This window comes from Pleurodeles waltl, chromosome 8 (assembly GCF_031143425.1).
Source record: "Pleurodeles waltl isolate 20211129_DDA chromosome 8, aPleWal1.hap1.20221129, whole genome shotgun sequence".
Lineage (NCBI taxonomy): Eukaryota > Metazoa > Chordata > Amphibia > Caudata > Salamandridae > Pleurodeles > Pleurodeles waltl.
The window spans coordinates 1,325,917,615-1,325,938,000 of NC_090447.1; the positions used below are offsets into that span (position 1 = coordinate 1,325,917,615).

Below are 20,386 nucleotides of genomic sequence, written 5' to 3' on the forward strand. Positions count from 1 at the left end.
TATCTCCCTTACCCTGACTAGAGTGAGGGTCCCTTCTTGGACGGGGTGTGAACTAACTGCCAACTGGAGACCCCATTTCTAACACTGATCATCAACAAGTAAAGCAGGAAGTCTCCTTTTAACAGATTGACATCTACGACAAAAATAAGGATTTATGTGAGACACATGAAAGGATGAATCTTCCAAGAGGGAGGAAGTTTTAAACGTACAATGACAGGATTTATTATCTTAGAGGTTTCAAAAGGACCATAATGTGTCTAGGAAAATTTTAACCAACAAATAGATTGTGGTAATTTTAAAGAAGACAATCAGACCTTGTCACTTACTTTTATAGATTAGGGCAGTTCGTCTCTGTCTGTTGGCCTGACCTATTGGATTTCTCTTCTTAGCAATTTGTTGGTTTTGAAGTAGCTTTTCTTCAATATTTTTTTTTGATAAGGAGTCTTGAACTGCAGGAACGTAATCTGTGTCTATTAAATTGGGAAAGTTCTGGGAACCGGGCGTTTTGTGACCCACTCCTTCTGCATAGGTGCAGCTACCTCAGCAGTAAACAATGGCATGAGAAGCAGGCAATTAAAAAACTAGGTTGGAGGAAGTCCAAGGCAATCGGGACCTACATCAGTCCGAACGGTTGCTAAGACACATATATTATTCTCTGCTTCCAGGGGCAGTGACCGGAAATTGGACAGTTTTGCTAGTCTGGCACTTGTATATATCCAGGGCCCATTGTTGGGCGAATGCACCAAAGCAATACAAAGGGATATGGCTGAAGAATATGAACTTTGTCTGGCTGGGCAAACCAAGGATATGACGAGTACAGCTGTTGCCAGTGGTGAATGCAGCATTAGAAGCAAGAGGATTACCTGACGCTGTAGTGGTTCACCTGGAGGGCAATGACCGCACGACTCTGGGCAGATGTACACTGCTGGCAAAAATTGAAAAAGGGCTTGACGGACGTTGCCATGATGGTGCAACCTGCAGATGTGTTATGGTGAGAAATCATGACCCATTTTGAATGAAGAGAGGCTGAGAACCATGGCGCAGTTATGCACTCTAGGAAGATGCCCATGTAGCATCTTCCCTCTTTTTGGCATGGTTACTCCCACTTTTTTGCTTGCTATCAGTATCCTTAGACTGTTTTCACTGGGATCCTAGTAACCAGGACCCCAGTGATTTTGCTCTCTCCCTCTAAAGTTGGTTGTTTAGGACTTTGCACACCTCACAACTGGCATACTGGTGCCCCCTTATAAGTCCCTAGTATATGGTACTTAAGTTCCCAGAGCACTGGGTCCCTAGGGATTCCCCATGGGTTGCAGCATGTATTGTGCCACTCATGGGAGTCCATCCAAAATGTGTCTGCAGGCCTGCCATTCCAGACTGCGTCAAAAGGTGCATGCACCCTTTCACTACAGGTCACTGCACCAAGTCATTGTAAGTTACCCCTATGGTAGGCCCTCCTAGCCCAAAGGGCACGTCCCTGTGTATGAGGGCACCCCTGCATGAGCAGACGTGTCCCTATGAACTCCAGCTCCATTACAGTGGACTTCGTAAGTGCAGGGAAGCCATTTTACCTGTGTACTGGACACAGGTACATAATGGTAACTCTGAATCTGGGCATGTTTGGTATCAAACATGTCAGAATCATACCCCAATACTGTTGCCAGTATTGGTTACATGATTCCATGCACTCTGGGGGGGGTTCCTTAGAGGACCTCCCAGTATTGGTCTTGTAGGGAACTACCCTTTTTTGCATGGTTATTCCCACCCCTTTTTTTGCCTGAAGTCAATGTGTTTTTGACTGTGTTCACTGGGATCCTGCTAACCAGGACCCCAGTGACTGTGCTCTCTTTCTCTAAATTCAGTTGTTCATGGATTTTATTATCCACAATTGTAATACTGGTGCCCCCATGTAAGTCTCTAGAATGTGGTACCCAGGGCAACTGGGCACCAGGGGCCCCTCATAGGCTGCAGTATGTATTATGCCATCCATAGGAGCCCATGCAAAACGTCTCTGCAGGCCTGCCATTACAGCCTGCGTGAAAGGATGCATGCACGCTTCTCACTACAGGTCACTACATCAGGGCACTATAAGTTACCCCTATGGTGGGCCCTCCTAGCCATGAGGGCAGGGTGCAGTTACCCGAGTGTGTGGGCACACCTGCATGAGCAGAGGTGCCCTCCACGAACTCCAGCTCCAGTTTCATGGGCTTCGTGGGTGCGGGGACGCCATTTTTCATGTGTAATGGGCAGTGGTCACTACCTATATCCAGCTACATAATGGTAACTCCGAACCTACACATGTTTGATATCAACCATGTCAGAATCATACCCCAATACTATCAATGGCAGTACTGGTTGTATGATTTCATTCACTCTGGGGGCTCCTTAGAGGACCCCCAGCATTGCTCCTACCAGCCTTCTGGGGTTTTCCTGGCAGCCCACGATGCTGCCACCCCTCAGACAGGTTTCTGCCCTCCTGCTGCATGATCAGCTCAAGCTCAGGAAGGCAGAACAAAGGATTTCCTTTGGGATAGGGGGTAACACCCTCTCCCTTTGGGAATAGGTGTTACATGGGTTGGGAGGGGTAGCCTCCCCAGGTCACTGGTATGCTTTGAAGGACATATTGGTGCCCTCCTTGCACAAACCATTCTGCATTGGTTCAGGGACCTCAGGTTCCTGCTCTGGCGCGAAACTGGAACATGGAAAGGGGAGTGACCACTCCCCTGTACATCACCACCCCAGGGGTGGTGCCCAGAGCTCCTCCAGAGGGTCCCTTGATTCTGCCATCTTGAATCCAAAGTGGGCAGAGGCCTCTGGGAGCATCTGAGTGACCAGGTCAGACAGGTGACATCAGAGCCCACTCCCGATAGGTGGTCACCTGGCTAGGTGACCAATCCCCCTTGCAGGGCTATTTACGGTCTCCCTCTTGGGTGGATCCTCAGATTCTGCTTGCAAGATTCCAGCAGGACTCCTCGGCAACCTCTACTTCGACTTCTGGCCACTGAAACTGCAACTGGACCCTCCAGGAACCGACAATCTGCATCCACGACAAAGACTCTGCTTGCAACATTGTTTCCACGGCTCCTTCCAGCTTCTGCAACATTTTACCAGCTGTGCATCCTCTGAGGGTGGCAAGTCTTCAGTCTGCATGAGAAAGAAGAAGGAATCTCCCATTGAGTGAAAGAGTCACACCCCTGCATTAGCACGCACCAACTGCAACAACGACTGGCTGCATGGATCTCCTCTGATCCTGAGCTGCCTGGATCCTGCATCATGGGTGGTAGTCTGGAGTGGTCCCCTTGGTCCTCTCTGCCAGCTGTCCAACTTTGGTGAAGGTAAGCCTTTGCCTTCCCATGCAGGACAGTACCCACGTACACCACATCTCTTGCAGCTACCAAGACTTGTGGGCATCTCCTCCAAGGGGCCTTCAGGCTCTGTGTGGCCCCAGTGCCAAGCACTCTTCCCTGCGATGCACAGCCCTCTGCCTGCTTTTCTGGCGGCGTGGGACACTTTTTCAGTTGTGCTGCGTGGGCTCCCCTGTGTTTCCTGGGTCCTCTTCCAGTGGGTCTCCTGTGGGGGCTGCCTTTTGTTCTGTGGACTCTCTGCCTTGCTGAGAGTCCCCTGAGACCCCCACCCCCGTGGGTTAAGTTATCCTGGACCTTTCTGGTTTCCGGCAGCTCCACGTTTCCTCTACTGCAACTCTTGCCTTTGCCAAGGCTTGTTGGTGTCTTTTGCAGGCCACAGATAGACTGCAATCTTCTATTCGGCGTGAGACATCAATTACATCCTCCAGGAACTCTTCACCGACTCCATGGCTGCATTGCGGACCGTCTTTGTCCTACCGTCGACCAACTCCTGCAACTACAGATGGGTGGGTAGTGGCTCCTGCCACCACTGGACACTCCTGCGACTTCAGGACTTGGTCCCCTTCTTTTTCAGGTCTTTTTCTTCACGAATCCAGTGCTAGTTTCTTGCAGTCTTGCCTGGGTGTTGCATTGTCTTCTTTTTAGTCCTTTTGGCTGTTTGGGGAAAATCCAGTAACTTACTCCTTCCTTCCTGGTCGCTGGGGGGGCACTGTGGTACTTAACTTTGGGCTTTCCTAGTTCCCCCAGCTCCCCTCTACAGATTCCACATACCTAGGTGGGGTCCTGCATTCACATTCCATTTTTTTAGTATATGGTTTAGGCTCCCCCTAGGGTCACTATTCTCTATTGCTATTGGCACTGTTTCTACTTCTTTTTATGCCTATTTCTGATTACTAATGTACATATCTAGTGTGTTACTTACCTCCTATTGGAGAGTTGCCTATCCAGTACTTTTTGGTAATAGTGTCACTAAAATAAAGTACCTTTTGTGACACTGTGTGTTTTCTTCCATGTGTGTAAGTGCTGTGTGACTACAGTGGTATTGCATGAGCTTTGCATGTCTACTAGATAAACCTTGGCTACTCATCCACAGATACCTCTAGAGAGGCTTCTAGACACTGCCTACATTTCACTGATAGGGGAATCCTGGATCTGGTATAAGGTGTAAATACCATAGGTACCCATCACAAACCAGGCCAGCTTCCTATAGCTCCTACCAGTCTTCCAGGGTTTTGCAGGCAGCCCACGCAACTGCCACCCTCCAGACAGGTTTCTGCCCTCCTGCTGCTTGACCAGCTCAAGCAGGGGAAGGCACAACAAAGAATTTCCTGGTGGAGAGGGAGGCAACACCCTCTCCCCCTGGGAATAGGTGTGACAAGGCTTGGGAGGGGCAGCCTCTCCAAGTCACCGGTATGCTTTGAAGGGCACATTTGGTGCCCTCCATGCATAAATCAGTTTGCACCAGCCCAGGGACCCCCGGTCCCAGCTCTTGTGCAAAACTGGACACAGAAAAGGGGTGTAGCTACCCCCCTGTCCTTCACCACCCCAGGGGTGGTGCCCAGAGCTCCTCCAGGGGGCCACTTGGTTCTGCGGTCTTGAAACCAAGATATGCAGAGGCCACTTGGAACATCTGAGTGGCCAGGTCACGCAGGTGACGTCACAGATCCCTCCTGATAAGTGTTCACCTGCTAGGCAACCGACCCCCCCCCATTCCTCAGCTATTTAGGGACTTAGGTGGGTCCCCAGATTCGACATGCAAGATTCCACCACGACTCCTTTGCATCGTTTACTTCATCTTCTGTCCACTGGAACTGCGACTAGACCCTCCTGGAACCGACAATCTGCAACTCTGGTGAAGACTCCGCTTAGCACCATTGTTTCTCTGGCTCCTTCCAGCAACTGCAACCTTTCCCCGGCTGTGCATCCTCTGAGATCAGTGAAACTTCAACTTGCACCAAGAAGTAAGAAGGAATCTCCCTTGGAGTGAAGGAGTCACTCCCCTGCATCTGCAGGCACCAACTGCATTGACGTTTGGCTGCGTGGATCTACTCTCCTCTGGAACTGCGTGGATTCTGCATCACGGGTGGTGGTCTGGAGCGTTCCCCTTGGTTCTCTCTGCCTGCTGTCCAACTTGGTAGATGGCAAGCCCTTGCCTTTCCTTGCAGGACAGTCCCCCTCTGCGCCGCGACCCTTGCAGCTACCAAGGCCTGTTTGCTCCTGCTCCAAGGGATCTTCAGGCTCCGTGTAGCCCCGGCCTCCAGCACTTCATCCTGCCAAGCACAGTCTCCGCTCTGCTGCTCCAGCAACATGGGACTTCTCTATAGGTGTGCTGAGTGGGCCTCACTGCGACTTGCTGTGCCTGCTGCCAGTGGGCTGCCTGTGTGGGCTGCATCCACTTCTGTTGGCTCTCCCGACTTCTGAGGGTCATCTTGGACTCCCCTCCAAGGGTCAAGTCTCCTGGACCTTGCTGGTCCTCTTCAGCCTTGCAACTCTTCTTTTTCTTCTCCTGCATTTGCCAAGGCTTGTTGGTGGTTGTCCAGCACCACTGACCAACTGCAACCCAACAGCTGATGTGGGACACCATCTGCTTCAGTTCAGGGACTTCTATTCACCTCCTGTGTTGCACAGCTGGTCTTCTTCATCCCCCGGAGACCTGGTCCTGCAACCACAGAAAAGGGTGGGTAGTGAGTGGCACCTGGCATGACTGCAGACTCTGATCACAAACTGGACTTGGTCCCCTTCCTTTTCAGGTCCTCTTCTGCCAGAATGCACCTTTGGGTTCTTGCAGTCTGGTCTGGGTCTTGCACAATCCTTTTCCTAAGTCCTCCTGTGAGTTCTGAGGAAAACCAGGTACTTAGCTCTGTTCTCCTGGTTGCAGGATGTTACTCAGGTACTCGCCTCTTAGGGTTCCTAGTTCCTCCAGCTCCCCTCTAACAATTCCACATCTTTGGGTGTGGCACTGTATCTCGCATTCCACTTAATTAGTATATGGGTTGGTCCTCCCCTACGGCCTCCGCTATTTCCTAATACTTTTACCAGTGCTTCTTACTTTTATGATCCTTACTGATTGGTAATGTGTATATAATTAGTGTGTATGCTTACCTCCAGTTGAGGGGATTGCCTAGTAGTAGTCTAGTATTTGTGTTACCATAATAAAGTACCTTTATTTTTATAACACTGTGTGGTTCTTTCATGCGTAATAGTGCTGTGTGACTGTAGTGGTATTGTATAAGCTTTGCATGTCTCCTAGGTATGTCCTGGCTGCTCATAAACAGCTATCCCCCCAGAGAGCCCTGGCTTCCTATACAGTGCCTACACTTCACTAATATGGGATCCTAGGACCTGGTATAAGGTAAGAAAACCGCAGATGCTCATCATACACCAGGCCAGTTTCCTACAGCCAAAATATATCCATAAGCAAATTCTGTAGGGGCGTGGGTTGGGAGTTTGTCAGACAGGGGCTCATTAACCTGAGGATGTCAGGTTATTATGTGGACAACCAGGTCCACCTTTTGGGATTGGGTATGTATGTGTTCCTCCTCAACATCGCAGGGCCCTCGAGCTAGTGGGATGCACAAAATAGGTTGATGGTCCCAAGAAGTAGGTTGGAGCTTTAGAAGGTTGTGTATGCATCAGCAGTGTAACGGGGCCAGCAGTATTTAGCTTGCTCCAAGAAACTCTGAAGGGCGGCCAGTAGGCCAGTGGAGGATAAAGAGTTGCCAGAAAGGTAGTTCTTGGGATGCCTCATGGAATGGACACCGAGGGGCAACAAAGGGACTAAAGGGAGGGTCGCAGAGGAGACATTGCACTTGCAGTTCAGGCATGAATGGAAGCAGCTGTGAATACTGCACATCGGTAGCAAGGGTAGCCTAAATATGTAGTACATGACAAAACAAACTGTCACAATGGTCACTATGAGGCTGTTACAGGATGATCTATGGCTTGATGACTTATGTTTCTACTCGTAAAGAGCAACGAGTGCTGTTTACTGATGTTTTGGGGATTATTGGCAATGTACAAGCTGTGGCAGATTAATGACCAACTAGTATCGTGAAGCATTTTGTCCATAGTTTGTCCACGTTGCATAATGCTAAAAAACTGTGCCATTTACCACCACCTGAATTCTGCTACCCTAATTTGTTGTGGCACAGGAAGGTGTGGGGTGCCTGAAGCCTGGGGAGCAGCAGGTAGCCCATCTGAGGTAGGTTGAGAAGCAGCCAGGGAGGTGCAGCAGGACCAGAGGGGTCTCCTGCCAATTAAGGGGGAGGAGTGGGCTTTGAAAAACCACTTCCTCCCCTTTGCATCAGCAGCTTAGTTTGTGGCTTGGTGCACTTGGGAAACCCCACAGGGGCGATTGGTAGAAGCTCAAACTGAATGGATCAATCAGAGCCAGGAGAGTTGAGGCCTCCCATGTTCAAAGAAAGTGAAGTGCGGAAGATCAGCGTCTGTATTTGCCATGTGCTATTGTTGCCCCACCCACCCACACCACCAAGGCAGGTGGCCATTGCAGCGAGGGTGAGCACCATTTAGCCTGCACCAAGAAACTTTGAAGGTTGGCTGGCAGGGGATAAGGAGTTGTGGTAGTCCTTGGGATGCCTCACGCACGGACACTGAGGGCAACAAAGGGACAAAAAGGAGAGGGGCAGAGCAGACACAGCACTTACAGCCCAGGCATGGCTAAAGGAGGCCAAAAATGCCACCCACCGGTAGCAAGGGAAGCCTAGAACTGCAGTACATGACACAACGAACTGTCATAATGGTCAGTGTGGCGCCGTCAGAGGATGATTTATGGCTGGATGATGAAATTATTATTTATGGCTTGATGACTTATGGTTCTGCTCGTAAAGAGCGCTGAGTGATGTTTACAGATGTTTTTGGGATTGTTGGCAATGGGGGTTCCTGGGGGTGGCATCCATAGGATTTCCACTCCCTGGGATCTTCGGGCGGGTGGTAAAACCCAAGACCGCGTTTTTTTTTGATTGGCTGGTTCTCACGGGTAGGCGAAGTAACGCTGAACAATAATTGTTAGTGGTATCAGCGTCATTACGACACTGTGGCCATATAGTGAAGGTGTAAGAAAATGTGTCTAGTTTTAGTCAGATATATGGGAAGCTATGGCGGATAAAGCGGCAGCGTTAAGCGAAGCGCTCTGCATGCTTTGCAAGGCAGATAGAGAGGGCCTGATTCAACCAGGCTTTTTGTCACAAGCCTGGGTTGGGTTTGAGCACCCACAGTGTGCTGCATCAGGAGGTTTTGCGGCAGTGATATTGGCCTGTTCGCTGCCACAACAACGCATAAAAAGTGAAAATGCTGGTTGTCTATGGGAAGTAAAAGAAATGAAAGGAAAAGTTGTGAAGGTAGCGCTGCCAATGTATGGCTTACCGCTTAAGAATGCCTCAGCATCTGTAGAGAGGTGAGGGCAGGGCCGCGCATGCTCCTCAGCGTCCGCTATGAATAGAGCAAGCAGTGAAGGGCGGGCCCTGGGGGATTTCCTTGATGGAACAGAAAGTGGTTAGAGGTGTGCGGCTTCGGTCCCGTCTGCCGATTGTGAACTGGCTTTTATAAACCAGGAAGGAACAGCAGAATTAGAGCACGTGTATGGCAGCGCGTCTAAGAAAGCTGCTTTGGCAAAGGTGCATATTTTCAAGAACCTGCTACAGAAGAAAGAGATTTTTGCAGAACCTGCTCCAAGTAGTGAGAGAGCACTTCTGTCTATGAAACCTAAATGGGGAGAGGAAGGGGTAGAATGTAATAAGCCCCTAAAAGCTACACATAAAACGTTTAAAGAGACGGATAAGGGGTTGGGGGGAATGCCTGAAAAGGTTGTAAGGAGTGAACAAATTAATATAAAAGCTCAGGGGGACTTATCAAACAAGGGACCAGGCAAAGGGCATTTAGTAGGTGATAGTAGTTGCTATGCGCAGACAGGTGTGGGTAGATGGGTGTGGATGCCTGAGAAAACTGCAACAGTTAAGGAGGGCCCAAGTATGGACACATTTAAGGCCACAGTCTCTGCAGGTTTTGGCGGCTTGCAGGGCAACATAGAGAGCATGCTGCATGAACAGCGCAGATACAGTGAGGAACAGCTTGCCAGGTTGGGAGCGACCTGGAGGGACCGGCATGAAGTGAGGGAGAGGTTCAGTGCAACCGCCCCGACAACGAGGGAGCAAACAAACTCTGGCGGCATCTGCAATAAAAAAAAAAGAAAAAGATAGATTGGAGACATTTTGATGGTGGAGTGGGAGACGTCCTGGTGTGAGTTGTGGTGAGGTGGATGAGGTCATGGAGTGTGAATTGGACTATGATGAGAAGAATGAAGATTTGGAAGCAGGGGAGATACCTCATTGGCAAGGGAGAAGTAAAATCAAAGAAGCGTTGAAGAGAAAGAAGTCGGGGGGTGACGCTAAAAGCTTGTCCAATGATCACATTTTGCAGATTGGGACAAGCGATCCGGACAATCCAGAGAAAAAACGTGTTGTTAAGAGGCTGCAAGGGAAGAATGGTCGGAGCAGAACATGACCTGAAGCATGGTTAAGATTGAGCACAGGTGAGACACAGTGGTGGTGTAGTTGGAGGGGTGGTAAAGAACGGGATGATCTTAGTAAAGGGCTAAAAGGGGCATTAGGAAGTTCAGTGGATAAGAGTGTGGGGACTGAAGCTGGAGCTGAAGAAGCAACAGGTAGAGGAATCCAAATCCAAAGGTACAGAGAGCATCACAGACAAAAAAGAAGGGGATAAGGTAGAAAAAGAGAAGGAAGAAAAGATGAAGAGCAGAACAGAAGGGCTGAAAAGGCTGCCATACATGGGGATGTCAATGCCAGTGGGAGCACATTTGAACATAGGGACTAAAGAGAAATTATGGAAAGGGGAATTTGTGGATGTATATAAGCTGCTGCACAGGGAGATACAATCCAAATGAAGGGTCTAGAGAGGAAGTGTGGGAATTGGCTAAGAGACTTAGAGTGCCAACTACAATAGACAGATGGATATCGGTGTTCTTAACATTTGCAAGCATTTATTGAGAGAAATATCCTTATAGGTCGGTCTCTATTTTTAAGTACATTAACACAATTACAAAGGTTAATATGGAATTTGAAGACTTCGCATGGTTTCACTACGACAAAGAATTTAGGGCAAGGACGGTGCTGATACCTGAGAAACCGTGGGGGGAAGTGGATAATGAACTATGGGTCCAATGGATGTTTCCACAAAGGCCCCCACCTACGATGCATACAGCGAGTGGTTTAGCAGTTCAACCTCGGCCTTTTCAGGGAAAATCCACCTCAGGGTGGTTTCATGGGGACATGGACAAAATGTCAACTGAGGTGCCTGTTGGGGATTTAATAGGGGTAATTGCCCGAGAAACCCATGCAGATATAAACATGAATGTTCAAAATGTGCAGATAGGCATGCAGTCATGCAATGTTTCGGGGAGCAAGGAGGTTTTGCTACAAGCGGGCATGGTAGAGGGAGAGAGGATCCTTTCAATCTGGACAAAAGGGCTTTTACTTCAATTAAATTGGAAGATTTTAATTACTGGTTGAAATTTTACTCCAACAAAGAAGATGCAGTGAAAGTTTAAAGAAGGTTTCAGGTTGGGTTACCAAGGTCCAAGGGTACGGAGGTTCGCAGACAATTTGAAATCAGAAAAAGAACATCACCATATAATAGAAAAGAAACTGGGCAAAGAGGTGGCAGAAGGAAGAATGGCAGGCCCTTTTGATCACTGGCCTTTGCCTGGTTTGATGATATCTCCAGTAGGGCTAGTCCCAAAAAAGAACAGGGGTGAGTTTCGGATGATGCATCACCTTTCTTGGCCAGATGGGCCATCAGTTAATGATTACATAGCGAAAGAAGATGTTGAAGTGCAATTTGCTTCAGTGGTTTTATCTATCAAGCTAATACGAATGGTAGGTCCAGCAGCAGAACTAGCGAAATGTGATATTAAGTCAGTGTTTCGGATGTTACCAGTGCATCCTTTAGATTCCTCATTGTTGGGAATCCAGTTTGATAATCAGTTATATGTCAATAAGGTTTAACCAATGGGCTGTGCCATTTCTTGCAGTTTGTTTGAATCTTTCAGTACCTTTTTGCAGTGGTGTTTCACTTATACAACAAGAAAAGAAAAGATTACACACTATTTGAATGATTTTTTGTTCATAGTTTCCAGTGGGGGCACAATTTCAGGCCATGGCAAAAGATGTTTGGTGTGCCTTTGGCTCCAGAAAAAACAGAGGGCCCGAGGGCTTGTCTTGTGTACCTTGGAATCAAGTTGGATACAGTGACGATGGAGGTGAGACTACCCCAGGACAAAGTTAGGGAGATCATTGAGACCTTAGAAGAAGCAATAAAAGCACCCAAGTTACAGTTAAATCAAATTCAACGCCTGTTAGGTCTTCTCAATTTTGCTTGTAAAGTAGTAAGAGCTGGAAGGTCATTCAGTAGGAGGCTTGGTTTCTCTATGTCAGGGGTTAGCTTGCCACACCATAGGGTCAGGATTACAGCAGTTATGAGAGCAGACTTTGGGGTTTGGAAAACAATTCTGATGGATTTTAATGGCGTAACCATGTGGTCCCCTGATGTGGATTTCAACTGGATGGTTCAGATTTTTTCAGATGCAGCTGCTGCTAATGGTTTTGGAGTGTTCTGGGAGGGGAAATGGTGCACAGAAGAATGGCCAGAGAAGTGGATACGAGACAAAAAGGAGCACTGCATTTTTTTAGTTTATTCCTTTGTTGGTTGCATTAGCAGTCTGGGGGAAGGACCTTGGGAACAAAACAGTTACATTCAATGTCAACAACAAAACAGCAGTGGACTTGGTCAGTGGTCAGAGAGCCAAGGATAAGCACCATTTAAGATTGCTGCAAAGATTTATGCTGGGTTACCTGATGTTTATTATTGTCTACAGAGCCAAGCATATGCCAGGAGTGAACAATAACATAGCAGACGCATTACCTTGTTAACAGTGGTAGAGATTCCGTGGTTTGGTGACCAGAGCAGAATTGCAGAAAACACAGGTCCTGCAGGAGGTATGGGAGCTTGGAGATTGAGAATGCTGGATTTGATTGAGAAATCACTAGCAGAGAGCACCAGAAGGGCTTATAGAAGAGGTTCGGAGGAGTTCATAAGTATAGGTGCTACTTGCAGGGATCGAGATGTTCAGGACTGTTTGCTAAGGTGGGATGATGTGCTGACATTCATAATGAACAATATTAATAAAAACATTTTGGCCACAACTACTGCTGGTAAATTAGCTGGCCTGAGTTTCTATGGTAAGTTTTTCTAGGGGTTTGAGCCTTCAGCTGGTGAAATGGGTAGGAGATTGTTGCAAGGAAGGGCTAAAGCAAAGCTGAGAGCCAGGTTAACAAGTGATCCTATTTCCATGAAATTGTTGGTAAGTTTGTTAAAAGGTTTAGGGAATGTATGCTTTTCACAATATGAAAAAATGTTTGTTTAAGTTATGCATATCATGGCTGTTTTTTGATGAGTTAGTGGGTAAAGCACAGGGGGGTTAAAAAATGAACACGTGAAGGGCACAGGTGAGTGTGTTCAAATTTTCCTAGAGCAGTCCAAGACAGACCAAAAGAAGAAGGGGGTAACAGTGTCCTTTAACAGAATTGGAGTGTCGGTATGCCCAGTGGAGAACGAGATGAGTTTCAAAGCAGTTAAAGGATGTGAGTCAGGATTCATATTTCTTCATTAGGATGGCACAAGGCTAACAGCCTTGCAAGTGTTGGGTGTTCTGAGGAAGGCGCTATGTCACATTGGTTTGGACCCATTTAGTTTTGGCACTCATTATTTCCGTATAGGTGCAGCATCCGAAGCAGCAAGGCTAGGCATTTCAATCAAAGAGGAGAAAAAACTGGGTTGTTGGCCATCCGATTGCTGTTTGCGGTACATTAGAGATATTGAGGATGCTTAAATTGTGAAGCATAGCTAACATTTTTCTCTTATTTCAGGTTGTGTAGCTGGCCCAGCTATAGCTTTTCTGTCAGTTTGGATAGTTTGACACTCTTTTGTTAAGTGGGCTGCAAAGCAAGCTGAACGCAGACCTTTTGGAAGGAATTTTGGTTTCAGAAGCTATGGTTTAAAAATTGAATGGTGGAGCATGAGATGGGGACAGTTGCTACCTTGTTTATCGAATTTGATTTCTGTTAGAGCTCGCCCTTATGTGCTTATTTTGCATTTAGGTGAAAATGATTTAGTACAATTGTCAGGTCTGGGCTTGATCAAGGAAATGAAGAAGGATCTGGACATCATTGGGGGGTCCTGGTCAGGGATGAAAATAGTGCTAACAGATTTAGTGCCTAGAAGAGTTTGGAGGGGTGCAGTGAAGTACACAGCAGTGGAGAGGGGCCAGGCGTAAGGCTAACAGGGAGATGTCACGCTTTTGTAAAAACAGAGGACTAGCTTGGTTGGAGCATAGTGATATTAAGAAGGAGGAGTTCCAATTTTTTAGGCAAGATGGGGGTACTTCTGTCATTCATGGGGACAGAATTATATCTGCTTGAAATAAGAGAAAAACTGGCGTTAACCTTAGCCATTCAAAGGTGGTGCTGGTAAAACAGCTGTTGGCGTCAATTACATTTGTTCCTCTTGGTTCACCTATGAGGCCCTTTTGCGATGTCTACCTGCTTGAGCAGCAGTTTTTTTTGTTACAAACCACAGTTATCGGTGTAAATGGAACTACATAGCTTGGGAGATGAGAAGCCTATGGGGGACAGGAAATAACTCCTTATCAGGGTTTTTCCTGGTGGCGCAGTAAGCAGGGAGGATTGAGGACATTACAGACTTGGGGTTGGCAGAGGGGACACCGGGGAGCAGTGTGGGAGTCACGGGGAAGGTCAGTGGATGAAAGAAAGGGAATGGGGAAGATTGAAGCCTGGAAGAATGCTCTCTGGATTTGTGTGGTTTGGGGGATGGAGGGGGTTAAGGGTGAGGTGTTAGTTTTGTATTAGTGAGGCTGGGGTTATACATTGTAAAATGTTTTAAAGGTTTCAGAACTGCTTACCTGTCCAGTAAAGTGGCCTTTTACTCTCTTATTCATGGTCTGGTTATTTTGCCCTCTCGCCTTATGGGGGCTCCATCAATAGGATGTCCATCCCTGGAGATCTTCGGGCGGGTGGTAAAACCCAGGACCGTGTTTTTTTTTGATTGGGTGGTTCTTATGGGTGGGCGGAGTAACGGTTAAAAAACACCGTTAGTAGTATCAGCGTTATTCCGACGCTGTGGCTCTATAGTGTAGTCGTAAGAAAATTTGTCACCTCCTTCACGGTTTTCTTTAGGTACATTTGCATGCTTTGTTGCGCACAGGTTTGCAGTTCTTAGGCTTTGTTGTCGCTTGGACAGGTGGCAGTCGGTGTGGTGCGCAGTAAGCAGGAAGGATTGGGGGCATTACAGACTAGGTGTTGGCAGAGGGGACTCCGGGGAGCGGTGGGGGAGTCACGCGGAAAGTCAGTGGATGAAAGAAAGGGAATGGGGAAGATTGAAGCCTAACAGGGAGATGTCACGCTTTTGTAAAAACAGAGGACTAGCTTGGTTGGAGCATAGTGATATTAAGAAGGAGGAGTTCCAATTTTTTAGGCAAGATGGGGGTACTTCTGTCATTCATGGGGACAGAATTATATCTGCTTGAAATAAGAGAAAAACTGGCGTTAACCTTAGCCATTCAAAGGTGGTGCTGGTAAAACAGCTGTTGGCGTCAATTACATTTGTTCCTCTTGGTTCACCTATGAGGCCCTTTTGCGATGTCTACCTGCTTGAGCAGCAGTTTTTTTTGTTACAAACCACAGTTATCGGTGTAAATGGAACTACATAGCTTGGGAGATGAGAAGCCTATGGGGGACAGGAAATAACTCCTTATCAGGGTTTTTCCTGGTGGCGCAGTAAGCAGGGAGGATTGAGGACATTACAGACTTGGGGTTGGCAGAGGGGACACCGGGGAGCAGTGTGGGAGTCACGGGGAAGGTCAGTGGATGAAAGAAAGGGAATGGGGAAGATTGAAGCCTGGAAGAATGCTCTCTGGATTTGTGTGGTTTGGGGGATGGAGGGGGTTAAGGGTGAGGTGTTAGTTTTGTATTAGTGAGGCTGGGGTTATACATTGTAAAATGTTTTAAAGGTTTCAGAACTGCTTACCTGTCCAATAGAGCGGCCTTTTACTCTCTTAAGCATGGCCTGGTCATTTAGCCCCCTCGTCTGATGTATGAGATGTACCAGATGATTGACCAACTGGTATTGTGATGCTAAACAACTGCAGCCTTTTACCACCTCTTGAATTCTGTGACCCGATATTGTTGTGGTAGGAGGGATGGGTATTGGTGAGCGAGGGGGCTGAGACCTGGAGAGCAGCTAGTAGACTGCCAAGGGTAGGTTCGCACAAGAAAAAAAAAATACATCCCAGTTGTTTAGCTCTAATATGCATCATATACAGAATGCATTTTTGCTACATTTTGCCAGCACTGGCACAGGGCTTACTTTAAAGCGATAAACAGCGTTTGTGTATGCAATGCATACATACTGCGTTTGTGGGTGCCGAAGATTACATGCGTTAGTAAAGCCGAACCTGTCACCTTTGCCAAAGCATGTATCTAAAGGAATGCAGCACATCTTTCTGAGGTTGTGCATCGCGATCTAAGCAAAGTGGGGGCTGTTGTGCAAACCTGTCATGGTTTGATTGGCACCAGGTGAGTGGTCCGTCCGCCTCTTCGTTTGTACTGCAAGGGACTTTCGTTCCTCTCCTCCCACCCACCCAGGAAGGAGGAGTCCGGGGGGATCCGCGGCCACTTCCCCGCTCTTGATAGGCCTCAGCTGCACCAATCACAGACCTACAGTTTGAAGGCAACTTCCTTTTCACTAAAAACTCCAGATTTTGGGTTTTCATCGCCGGTCTGGGGCAGTGACACGTGGCTCTGCATCTGAGGGCAGAATGGCCAGCCCAGGGCATCGCCTCTCCTTGCTGCTCTCGCCCCTGGCCGCCCTCTGCCTCCTGGTCGCCCCCTCCGCTGCGGAGAGCGTCAGCCCGCAGAGGAGCCTAGTGTGGGGACCAGGGCTACGGGCGGACATCGTCATGCCCGTCAGGTACTTCTTCATCCAGGCCGTGAGCCCCGAGGGGCGGAACCTGACCCGCTCACCCTCAGGTACCGCTCGCCGCGCACACCCACCTGTGATGCTGCTTATCTGTAGCGCTAGCCTGTTTGTTGTGTTCCCTCACACAACCCTGCCTGGGCAGCAATCTGTGCCGACCTGCCTCTTTCTAATTTTAGGGGTGAAACTCCGCCCGGGAAACCCCGCCTAGGGTCTCCCAGGAGAGCAGTCCTGCGCACAGACTGAAAACAACATCTCTCTAGTACATTGACAAACCACTGCGGACACCGTATTTTGTCTGTGTTTTCTATCTCGTTTCGTTGCAAGAAATCCTCTCTCCCCCCCCCCCCCCCCCGTTGAATCAATCTTAATTTCTATTGGAATTCATACGCTGTGAGGCCACATTGACAATACAGCGCTATATAAACCTTTGCTAATATGACATTCGTTTTTATTGGAGGGGGGTGGGTTTGTCATTTGGGATGTTTTGAGAGTGGATTTTCATCGGTAGTCCCTCGCATCCGCCGCTCCACGGCGGGTGGGAGATCTTTCTCCTTCCTGGCGGGCAAGACCTGGAACTCCCTCCCCACCAGCCTCAGGACCACCGAGGACCACTCCGCTTTCCGGAGACTCCTAAAGACCTGCCTGTTCGAACAGCGATAACCCCCCCCTTTTTCCCCTAGCGCCTTGAGACCCGCACGGGTGAGTAGCGCGCTTTATAAATGTTAATGATAATGATGATAATGATAATGGTAGTCTGCAACTGTAATGTAATCTCAGGAACGTAATTGGAGCATTCATTTTCTGTATTGTCTTTCTTTACCTGACATAAGGGTCTGGGGCGCTATGGTATTTGCAAGAAATGATTAGAAAAACTATTAAAGCAACGTTTCTTTGGTTTTCGAACAAGAACCACAACATATGCTGACAAACAGTGATCTTTCCGGCGGCTCTGTGCACTTCTCACGGTCTTTCAATACACCAAGTCAGTGACATTTCGGGTATGTCAATGCTAATTCATATGTGATTCCAGTCCTTATTAGTTGTTTTTATAAGGTGGCCTCAATGGGGCCCCAATCTCTGAATATAGAGCTTCTGAGGTCATGTATCTTTTTGGCAACTGATTTTCTTAGATGCGTTAATCCATCAGGCTTGTGCAATATCTTAAGGATTTGGGACTTTCTTTATAGGGTAGTGCTGGTTATCATTGTAGCAGAGAACTTGTCCACTGCAAACTGTGCAAGGCATTATTTACGCATGTCCTCATACAACTGAAGGCATTAAGCCCAATGGATCCCTTCACTGGTAAATGGTATCTCTTGGGCGAAAGGCATTTTGAACCATGAGCTACAGACAATATGTACTTCTCATCTGTGCAGTCCATTCGTACTGCAGATGTACAGGGCCGTTGTAGACCAGCAGCTATGTCTAAGACCGCCACAGGGCACAGTTTGCTGCCTGTTTGCAAAAGCAGAACAGTTCACTTGCTTTCAAAGCCTCTGCTTCCCAGCCAAATATTTTTCAAGTAGTTTCTGCCAGAGTTACTGCAGTTGAATGCATCTTGCATCATTTCCCTTTTACTTGGTCATGGTATGTTGGTCCCTCGGCTCTGATTTTCTGTGCACAGCAGAAGCCATGTTTGGCTCTAGCCATCCGATCACTGTAGGATGCTTCAATACTTGGGATGATAAACCTTCCAGTTTAATGTCTTGTAGCAGATAGGTCTCCAGCAGTTGCTTGTTGGAACCTGCTCAAAATGTATGTCCGATGCCATACCAAGTATTCCTATTAATGCAACCCATGGAGGAGCCACAGCTTCTCCACCTGTAAGCAAGAGAGCATGGGCTCCTTCATTATGATAAGAAGATGGAGATGGATAGGACACCTCATCAGAAGAGAGCAACACTCAATCACAAGACCGCTCTCCACTGGAGCCCAGAAGGCAAACTGAAGAAAGGCAGGTTTAAGAACACCTGGAGGTGAACTGTGGAAACAGAAATGTAAACCCCAAACCACTGCTGGGGCTCCATACAGAACCTTGCCCAAGATACCCCAAAGTTAAAATGTTAATTGCTGCACTACATGCCACCCGACATAACAGGCAGTGTAAGTATGCAGGAGCAAGCCATCCCCTGTTCTGGTCAAACTGTCTGGCTTTACCTTTTTTCACCCTCCCCTTTCTACCAAAAGACTCTCCTCTTCTAACATAGCAAGAGCTACTCTCCGTTCAGTAAGCCTCATTTTAAAAGTTTTAATCAAACTTTTGAGCCTATCTTTTGTTGTGGCAGTGTCACCAACAATGATGATTTGGCTGGCAGAGGTAAAGAAGGGATTATCTCCGCTTTGGAACCCATTCCAGAGATTTGGGGGGTTTCTCATGGCCTTCCTGGGTTTCTTCAGATCATAATGAAAACTGTTGCATATAGGTCCATGGTATCTTAATCTGCCTTTCAGTAAAATCTCCCACAACGCCATCCAATTTCCACATTTAGGGCCATATGTTGGAACACATTTTCCCATAGACATAGAATGGGTGAAACCCTTTGCTACATCTGGCCCCTAGTCCCTGTAGTCCTAATTTTTACTACATCCAACAAAGTGACACTCTTGGAAAAAGCAGGGATGTTACAAATATGCAGTTTAGTGGACTTCACTGGGTTAATTGACCCTCACGTAGCTGAAGTCACCTGCTAGTATAACATAGTGTGGCATGGCGTTCACACAGAATGAGACAAGTCTGGTGACAAATCAAGCCAGTGGTGTCACAATGATTCTTTTCAGCACATCACTGGCGTTTGAAACTCAGAATTCCATTCTTACTAGTCATGGTTGGATTGGGGCCACAATTGGGCCCAGGCAGCCCAAAGACGTGGCCCACATTCGCAGGTTGCAACCTTTTGCAAAACACTGCTTAGTTAGGATTATAGAGATAATATTGGTAAACCTTTGCAGTAATACGTTTTTTTAGTTTTTAGGACCAGTAACCTTTGTCAAGGCTGACGATAAATTTATTCCGCTACATCACACCCACAGATTTCCTGGTGCGTATCGTCGGGGCTATAAATCTCATTCTCACAGAGGTCAATGAATTTTTACCTTCGCCTTTGATCCCATTGCCTGTACTTAATCTCTGATCCCTGAATGTCCTGTCTGCCACCAGTATCTAATGTTTATGTTCCTCCTTAAGGATCCTTACTTCCAGTGACCAGCAGGTATCTAGGGAATGGTTCCCAAACCTTTGACTTCTGTGAACCCCCACTTTATCATTACTGGAACCCAGATTCCCCCACTGAATCTTTATTGCAATCTGGGGATCCACCACTAAGTTGTTACTGGAAGCTGGGTGACACCTAATGTATTAATATTATTTAATTTTCTAAGAAGTCGCAGACCCCCTGAGGAGGCTTCGCAGATCCCCATGGGTCCACAGACCACAGGTTGGTAACCACTGCTCTAGGGGATTAAACTTACTTTTAGGTCTTGAGACATCTCTGCACCCTTAGGGTATATGATGTAGTATAAGCCCCTGCTTATAATAAATCAGCACCAAGAGACCCTTTGGAGTAGTGGGTGAAATACAAGTGCTGTTGCTCACTAACACCTCCAGGCTGTATCACATCATCAGTTAGTTCCCTAAGAACCCAGTCACCCTCAGAACTCTTAAGCTCTTTTTTACTGGTTGTCCATTTAGGCTGTTACTCACACTCAGATCTGTGAGGTTCCTGTCTCCAGCGAGGTCTGCTAAGGGTACTGCTCTCTCAGGTGCTCATGGAATACTTCTCGCTCAAAGGTCCCCTGATGGCCCTCTTCATCCTTGGTCCATGTAGCTCTTGCTCACAATAAGTGTTCTGTTTACCCTATCCTTTACTTTTGCTGTGGTCACTCCAGTGACACAAGGCTCCCACTCACCACCAGAACGTAAAAGTTCTTGCTCAACC

At 47.6% G+C, this 20,386-nt stretch overlaps 1 protein-coding gene across 1 annotated transcript in view; it reads left to right on the top strand.

Annotated features, from left to right (window-relative positions):
* Positions 1 to 16,193: 16,193 nt before the first annotated feature.
* POGLUT3 (protein O-glucosyltransferase 3) overlaps positions 16,194 to 20,386 on the top strand; it is a 119,288-nt gene continuing 115,095 nt past the window's right edge. The window contains exon 1 of the mRNA XM_069202317.1: positions 16,194 to 16,501. Coding sequence (XP_069058418.1) covers positions 16,291 to 16,501 — 211 coding nt within the window. The 5' untranslated portion in view covers positions 16,194 to 16,290. The remainder of the gene's footprint in view (positions 16,502 to 20,386) is intronic.